Here is an 8,836-nt window from a genome sequence, read left to right on the forward strand (position 1 = left end):
TACTCTGACACTCGAGCAACGAGAGCTAAAACCCTACAACTATCTCCAGAGCCACCGCTCCGACTTGCAAATGCAAGCAAAACACATGCCGACCGCGAGACCACGCACCAGGCAAGTCGCTGACACCGTCACCCAAGCAACCGAAGCCGACACCCTACAACCCTATCTGAAGCCGCCGCTTCGGCATCCACACTGACCCCGAGGCCACACGCCATGTAAGTCGCCTGCTCCGTCACCCAAGCAACCAGAGCTAACACCCTACAACCATCTCAGAACCGCCGGTCCGACTTACAAATGCAAGCACAACACACGCCGACCGCGAGGCCGCGCACTAGGTGAGCCGCTGCTGCGTCACTCGAGCAACCAAAGTCGACATCCTACAACCATCTCCAGAGCCGCTGCTTCGACATCCACGCCGACCCCAAGGCTGCGCACCAGGCTGGCCAACGATACTGTCAACCAAATGAACAGTGTCGACACCCTTCCATGACGACTAGATCCAGAGCCGCTGCTCCGACTTCCACACTAGCCCCGAGGCCGTACACAACACACCTCGATGGCTCGACCACGTCATTTGTCACGCATGGCAACATCACATGGCAGAGGCACGTCTAGCTAGGGCATGGCGTCCAAAGGCGACGCCTCCAAGGGGAAAGTGACGAGGACGCCATCATCGCCCGCACCGGTACCAGGAACTCGACCTTCAGCTGGAGGAACCAAAAACGAAGAAGGTAGGAGATGAGCCTGAGCACCCAAGACGACGCCTCGACAAGAGGGGAACCACACCCACGGGTGCCATTGTCGTTGGCACCAACCAAGGCGGAGCGAGGCTTTCACCCGAGGCTCTGGCACTCCCACAACCGCCACCACTGCCCACCTCTGCACGGAGCACCTACCGTGGCACCTCATGCCACGGTAGGCACCGCCACGCCAACAATCACAAACCTGAGTCCGCCGCCTCAGCATCCATGCGCCACCGGCAGCTACACTGCACGCAGAGCCGAGCAACACCACGACAACCTCGACGTGAGCACATCCCCGCACCCTCCAGCGGCCACAGCTAGCTCTGCCCAAAACCATGCAGCAAAGCGCTGCCTGAGGGGGCAGGACACAAACATGCAAATCTGGAGTCCCAGCGCCCCGCGCAGTCCGGTCGCCAGGAGCCCACACGCAGCCGCACCTCAAACGCCTGAAGACCGCCAACCTGCGACTTCCAATCGCCTCCAGATCCGGCGAGCAACTGAGCAACTGCTCACCGGCCCCACAGCCCCCGTTGCATGGCCACCAACCACCCACCGGAGAGGGGCTCCACCACCATGGCACGAGGATGCCGCCCCAGCCTTCATGTGTCGACGAGCAGGCCACCACCGCCCCAGCCGCGACATCAACACTCAGACGCTGCCAGAATCTCCCACGTCACCTTTGGCAGCTGGCCCGCCGCCGCCACGGCTAGGTGTCGCCATGGGGTGTGATACTGGGGGGTTCTTGTTTTTCATATATTTCCTTATTCTAGTAATAGACTACTATATTAGGTCGGTTTCATTAAAAAAATCTAACTTAGGCCACGGAAGGAAGATACCACCGAGGAGTCTTTAGTCACAATCCACAGATGATAGATGTGAAGTCTACAACTAATCTTATGAGGCTGATTCAATCAAACGGCTTGTGAGCACATGTTGTTCTTGCTATTCAGAGCAGCCGCTCAAACTGTTATTTGCGATCTAGGTTTGGCGTCATTGTAGATGAGCAAAAGCAAAAATAAATAAAAAGTCCAATGACATGCTGCAATAGTGTTTGTCAAGTGTTGGGTTGGTTGCTAGTTCTGTCACAGAAGTCTTGCCGTTTATAAGATCTACTTCCTCTGTCCTAAAATAAGTGTTGTGGCTTTAGTTCAAATTTGAACTAAATCCACACTTATTTAGGGACAGATGGAGTATTAATTATTAAACAGGATAGACGAAATCCATGACGTTATTCCACAAAAGAAAAGTTATCTAATGTGTTGCAGTATATTTTTTTGGCCAAGATTCAAAAAATTAATGTACCTAATGTATGCAAACACCTAATATCAGCATATATGTTTGAAACAAAAACGGAAAGCCGATACATGCATGCCTTGACATCTATACATGCTAATGGAAGATGCAAGCAATTAAGATGGACTAACTCGCTAAACTACTGCACCACAGTTCACTGTATGAGTGTTCTCCAACTTCAGATATGTTTCTCTTTCGGTCCGGCAGACCAAGGCGTGCACTGCGCACTGCTATATGACAGATTGAAAACACAACATCCATGCCTGGAGTTTTTTTTCTATCTTATATGTGAAGTTAGGAAAAAAGAAATATAGCAATTTGGTTTCCATAGGAACTCCATATGATGTCCAACTAGAGTGAGTGTGATCGAATGTTTACAGTTAGTACGGATTGAGATAGAAAAATGACACCAGAAATTAGAGTAGGATTAAAACATATATAGAAATAACATTCAAGTAAGTGAAAAAAAAACATCAACCAATTCAGATTCAGATACAAGCGATAATTGTGTAGGTTTAGCTCTTGGTGAAACAATTAAAAATTTGTTGATTGAAAGGTAGACACCAACGTATGGTGGAGTGGATGGGAGCAAAATATAGATTATTTGGATTGAAGCCTAATCACATTAGTTAACTTTATGCTCAAAATATGGGTCACGTCAAAACCATGCATTGATGTATACTCCTACATATGCAAGACAAAACAGAGATAAGGCCGGCGGCTAATCAGGTCCTAGTGAACCCTGTAAACATACTAAACATAGATGACAAGGCTCACACTGTCATAGAGAAACATCTTCTTAAATTGTAGCCATGTTGGCACCATAGTCTCACAAATGATGATCACAACTATTAAACTTCAGTCTCACGTACTTAATTAGGCAAGGAGTAGCCACGTGATTAGTTGAAAGGAAGCACAACGAAGGCACGAGTCATGAGCACTTTTATGTGCAACATCAAAACTTCACTTTTATGTGTTTAGCAGTGTAATTTGCAATGCAAAGCTGGAATACATAGCCCGACAGAGGCATGTAAACATAAGTAAATGAGTCCGGTAAAACTTAGATCATGCAAAAAAAGGTAGATTTGTGTTGCAGCCTTGAAGGGCTCTGTATACTACATAGTAGTCTAACAAACTTTTAACCTAGGTCAATTTCAAAAAAACACTTAAAACTTATGTCTCTGTAAGGAAAAAAAATCAAGAGTTCTTGCCACAACCGACAAATTTTGCATGCTTATATTTGACGTTCACTGGGAGACTCGGATAGAGGCACGGGAAATAGTTCAAACTATCTTAAAATGGAAACAAAAAGAAAAACTGGGTGCCCCCGCCCTTATGAGGCTGATACAGAGTAGTCAGTCTCTTATTTGTGACCACAATAGTTATTCAATTGAAGATATTATATATGTGAAGATGCCTCAAAATATAAAAAATCTTTTCTGCCTCCTTATGATTATATATAAAAGAAGCAGACAAGATGAGTCGTGTCTTCCTCATGCCACCGCGACCACCACCCTGGGAGACCCGGGTCTTCCTTCTCTTTGCCACCAACCATTTGCCCCATTGTATACTATCAATCCGCCGTCGTTGGATTCCTCCTTATCATGTCCTAGCAAACCGCAAACCTCGCAGAAGTAACTGATTTTTTTCATACTCCACATCCAGAAACAATCTTTATCTAGCCAGGTTTAACGAAGTTCATCGTATCAAGGGCTCGCTCACTTCAATCTTCACCCCTACTTGCACATAATTGCTCTCAAAGTACCACGCAGGGGTCAGCTCAACGCTCTGCACCGTCCCAATTCTCCGAGCTAATTGGTCCATAATCAGATCTTTCCTATATAAATCTGGAATCTTATGTATTTGTGCCCCACAACGAGACCCTGCCAAGATTTATTGTTTTCGGCACCTTTTCCCCACCAAAATCTTCAAGCAACACCATGAGACCACGGAAGATCCAGGGCTCTTGAAACATCACCCTCTTACAGTCTTCAAGACAAAACATCTAGACCACAGAAAGATTGTCCTCTACCTCTCTGATCTTTGGCTCATGGGCTAGGTTCTAGATGAATATTAATGTTTCCTTGAACACCGCACTGCTGAAGTTCTTGGTGGTGTGTACCTTCGCCACCTCCATCTAGCGGGGTGATTTGGCCATCTCGTTGGTCTCCTCAAGCCCCACGCACATGCCATTAAGTTCCCCTTCATGCAACCTCATCATCCTCAAAGCATCCTCCAGACCCCCTCGGATTGCTTCTCCTTTCCTCTGACTGCCCCTCATGAACTCGAACTAGAGCTGCCATGACGACACACTTGAAAGCACTGGCGGAGCTTAGATTGATTCCTTGGGCGGGCCAGTCTTGAGAAGAAAGCATATAGAAAACAAATGGGCCAGGCCACTTGGCAGGCAGGTGGGCAGTGTTTCAGCTAGGCAGGGCGGGCCAGAGCACGGGTTGGCCCCAACGTAGCTCCGCCACTGCTTGAAAGCCTTCAAGGGCAACGAACGAAGATGCAATCACTCGGGTGCTGTCCACAACAAAGACCAAGGCCAGGCGAACGGGACAACCGTTCCCGTAGTCAGCCCAAGAATCTGCACGACGAATATCGAAGGTGGTGAGCAAACAGTAGGAACAACTCGACACCGACATGAGGTACCGACGGAGTAGGCTAAACCCTAATCGCCTGGATAGGGTAGTGTTGATATCTACTAGTAGCTTCTTGAACAAGTGGAGACACGTTGAAGATTAAATCCTAGAATAATTTGCAGAGGCCAGTAGAAACCTGGTTTGGATGGTTTCCAATTTAAACACTGTAGCATTTCCAGCGCAAAAAAAGAAAGAGAGAAAAACTCTAGCATCGTTACAAGCCCACTTCGGTAGCACAAAGGAAAAAAAATCACTCTCCCCCAACTTCAGCCCTCGTTCTGGGGAACATTAATGATCCAACCGTCATTGAAGCATTGGCTTGTAGGGAGGGCTTAGCCCTTGCTGCTGACCTGAACCTTGCAAGCATTACTATTGCATCAGATTGCCAAACGTTAGTGACTGACATTGATCAAGGTTCGAGTGCTGCAAACGGTGCAATTGTGCGGGAGATACAAGGAAGGATGGGCCATTTTACCGGCTGTCTTATTATTCACGAACGGAGAAACTTCAATTTTGAAACCCACAATTTAGCAAAACACGCTTCTTCTTTAGATTTTGGTCGTCGTGTTTAGCTGGATCTCCCTTATGATCCTCTGAATGTACCTGTAAACATTGCTGTTACTGTTTAATAAAGCGCATGTTTTGCCTTAAAAAAAAAGCAGGCAGCCGCACACATCCGCCGCCGCCGGCACCTCCACTAGGGTTCCCGGCGGCCACCTGCTCTGCCGACCGGTCAGGAGATGGCGTCACCACTGACGGACCTCCCCGTCCACCTCCTGGCCGAGATCTTCCTCTGGCTGCTCGACCCGGCTGACCTCGCCCGCGCCTCCGCGGCCTGCGTCACCTTCCGCCGGCTCGCCACCAACGGCTCCTTCCTCCGCGCCTTCCGCAGCCTCCACGCCCCGCTCCACCTCGCGCTCCTCAACCTCGGCGGGTTCCACCCAGCCCTCCCGCCTCACCCCTCCGCGCCCACCGCCCGCGCGCTCGCCCTCGTCGCCGACTTCAAGTTCTCGTTCCTCCCCTCCCACCGCCGATGGATCGTGTGGGACGTCCGCGACGGCCGCGTCCTCCTCTCCCGCAAGATCACAGAAGATGGGCAGCCCCGAGTCTTCCCGGAGCTCGCGGTGTGCGACCCCTTGCACCGGCGGTATTTCCTGCTTCCCCCAGTACCTGACGACCTAGCCGCTTCGGTGGAGCACAGGCTCCCCCACCCTTTCCTCGCTCCCATCGGCGAGGAGGAGGCGGCACCCACGGAAGAGACGGCATTCAGGGTGATCTGTTTGGCACCTGGCAAAACTAAGCTGGCGGCCTTCGCCTTCTCTTGGAGCACAGGACAATGGCGAGATGCTGCATCCAAGTATTTGAGTGATTTGGGCCTTGCCATGGGTGACTCGGACATGATGTCATGGATGAACCCTTTTTATCTCAGGCGCCATTATGCTTATGGTTGCTTCTACTGGGACTTTCTCGTGGTCAAGCGGAACCTGTTGGTCGTGCTTGACATCAGGAGGATGGAGTTCTCCATTGCAGAACTACCACCTGGAGAATGGTATAGGAAAGGTGTAGCCATTGTTGAGGCAGGGGAAGCCAGGCTTGGGATGTTTGGTCTCCGTGGTGAAAATGAAATTGCATCTGATCTCAGTTATGCCATTGTGCGAAACAGCGGTGAGAGTACCAACCAGTGGCTGATGGAGAAGACAATCTCACTAGATTCTGGGTACCACTATTTTATCAAAGCTGTAACAGAGAGGTGTTTGCTAGTGATGAGAACAGAATCCCTGCGAGGTTCACCTATAGAGAAGCCACTCCTTGAGTATTTCACAATGGACATCAACACATTGCAGCTTCAGAGGGTTTGTGCGAAACAATTCATGCTTAGGCTGGCGCCGTCAAGCATATATGCCTACTTTTTTCAAACCGGGATATATACCAACTTTCCACCATCGTTGTTACCTCCACGGACAGTATGAAGTGGTAAAATTTCTATTCCATGATTCCATCCTTGTTATCTCCTTCCCTTTGTAATCATCGCACAGCTTATCTAATTCTTGATTGTTCATTACTACAATTGATTATTCTTGTTTACATGATTTATTAATATTTGTTTTCTTGTGTGTGTGTGGGAAAGCTAAGCATGCTTGAGAGCATATTTGTGTTCTGTTATCTTGTTTGTTCCAACTGGCATTTTAATTGAATGAGGTTGGTAAGAAAATAATATCTTGGACATTGTGAGTAGCTTATGCACGAGTCCTGATGGAACCAATTATTTCCAATGTAACATAGAAGGAATACAAGTTTGGATCCAGTTTACCTTGGATTGTTTCACCTCAAAGAAAATTCATTAAAGTCAAGGACAACTCATTTTGTACATTAGTATTCTTTTGATAGATATGTAAGCAGGGAGAAAAGTTTCCTTTTAATCATCTTCACATGTAGTATAATTTATTAATTTTATGTCATGGTGTTATTTAGAAATCTGCATAATTTGGTACGGTCAGAAACAAGATTCTGAGTTACTGTTTTAAATACTAAGAATAGCTTATGCTCACAAGCTGTTTTATCTGGAATCAACCTCAAGGCAGTGCTTATCGCTGCACAGGCAACCAAAAATTCTTGTTTATTTCAGTCAATCTCGACCACTTTTAGATCCTCGTGTCGTGGTAGTTCTCCTGAATTTTAAAGCAGATCATATGGGTGAGATGATTGACTTAAACTTTCCTTTGGAGGCACAACAGCCTATTTTTCTGAGAAACCTGAAAAACAAATGGTCGGTGTGTTAAGTAAAAGCAAGGGAAAATAGTACTTTGTCGTGAAAACATATTCACAATCCTGCTGTTAGCACCACCATCATCATTCTTATTTCTAAGTAAAACAATAGGGAAATTCGTATGGTCTTATGTGCTAGCCTGCAATGGCAATGATAGGCTAAACTTTCAGTATAACATATTGCTGTACATTTGATTTATCAGCTACTACACAAGCTACTTACTTGAATTAGGAGTTCCTCACGCCAACAGTCAGCTACCTGGTAGAACATCACGCCAATACTCTGAAAACTTTGCTGTCTTCAGGTGGTTTCAGGTGCTTGTGCATTAGCAATTCAACGAGATGAATCGTGTATTTGTTTCCTTTCCGTGAGGCCCTTTTGTACTGGGATCGATGGCAGACAGCACCTAGTGTGTTGGTTCTTGCTACCAATACACACCAGTTTCTTTCATTTTTTCAGTTGAATTTTGCTATACTGCTAGGTGCCTAGGCAGTATATGAACGCTGGAACATGAATGTACCAATTCTGCGTGACTCAAGTTTTCCACGAATCATTTCCTTTATTATGTTGGCGTGCCTCTGTCTGGCTATGTATTCCAACCTGTGTTTTCAAATTACAAGGCTAAGCACACTGAACTGGGTGTTTTGTAGTGACACATTTCAAATTCAGCTAAGAGCAGTATAGCAATGAGATACTCCCTCCGATCCAAAATAAGCGTTGAAATTTGAACTAAAACCACGACACTTATTTTGGATCGGAGGGAGTACTACATAAGCGCATATAATTTGTTCGTTTAATAGGTCGTAAGATCTCAAATATGTGTACAAGTTGGACCCAAGTTTCTTCTCTGGTATCTAAACTTCTGTCCTTTTGTTTGTCCAGATTCAGTGGAGTCGCCAACAGATCAGCTTTTCTGAGTTCAGAGTGGTTGCTGTTTCGATACCATGGAGTTGTCACCAGATGTGATCCAGCTTGCTGACAGGCTGGTGCATGTCAATCTCATATGTGAATGTTGTTCTTGTTTTCATGCTACTTCAAAGTACTTGTTGTATGTTTACTGTTTGCACTGTTTGGGGCTTGGGGGCGAGGACAAGGCAGCTCAACCACTTCTCAACCCAAAAGTGATTATGTGTGTTTGGTTCGGTTCTTGTGGTGTTGATTTGAGCTTGGGAATGTGAGCTGGAGATTCTTGGGATCTTGGTCTGGGCGCTTCTTTCTATTTTCACCTGGAGAAGATCACCGTGGAGCCACAGACAATGAAATTAACACGTTCAATCAGTCAACAACTGTGGGGAAAACGAGATTTTTGTTTTCAATTACATTTCGATTCAATCATTCTATCAATGTATTCATGTACATTTGCAGCTCATATCCTTCTTTTAAACACA

The 8,836-nt window shown here is 46.7% G+C and overlaps 1 protein-coding gene across 2 annotated transcripts; it reads left to right on the top strand.

Annotated features, from left to right (window-relative positions):
- Positions 1-5,368: 5,368 nt before the first annotated feature.
- LOC125519400 (uncharacterized) lies at positions 5,369-8,487 on the top strand. 2 transcript variants are annotated; one of them, XM_087535329.1, is made up of 3 exons: positions 5,369-6,346; positions 6,455-6,655; positions 8,331-8,487. In XM_087535329.1, the coding sequence occupies exons 1-2, from the start codon at positions 5,422-5,424 to the stop codon at positions 6,649-6,651; spliced, it is 1,122 nt and encodes a 373-aa protein (XP_087391455.1). In that variant the 5' UTR covers positions 5,369-5,421; the 3' UTR covers positions 6,652-6,655; positions 8,331-8,487. The 2 variants fall into 2 exon arrangements, with proteins under 2 accessions (XP_087391455.1, XP_087391454.1); XM_087535328.1 differs by having other exon boundaries at positions 5,394-6,655.
- The last annotated feature ends 349 nt before the right edge of the window (positions 8,488-8,836 follow it).

Source organism: Triticum urartu, chromosome 7A (assembly GCF_056163025.1).
Source record: "Triticum urartu cultivar PI428250 chromosome 7A, HENAU_Tu73, whole genome shotgun sequence".
Classification (NCBI taxonomy): domain Eukaryota; kingdom Viridiplantae; phylum Streptophyta; class Magnoliopsida; order Poales; family Poaceae; genus Triticum; species Triticum urartu.

Coding starts and splice junctions, on each gene's coding strand:
- LOC125519400 (XM_087535328.1), top strand. CDS start 5,422: ATGGCGTCACCACTGACGGACCTCCCCGTCCACCTCCTGGCCGAGATC.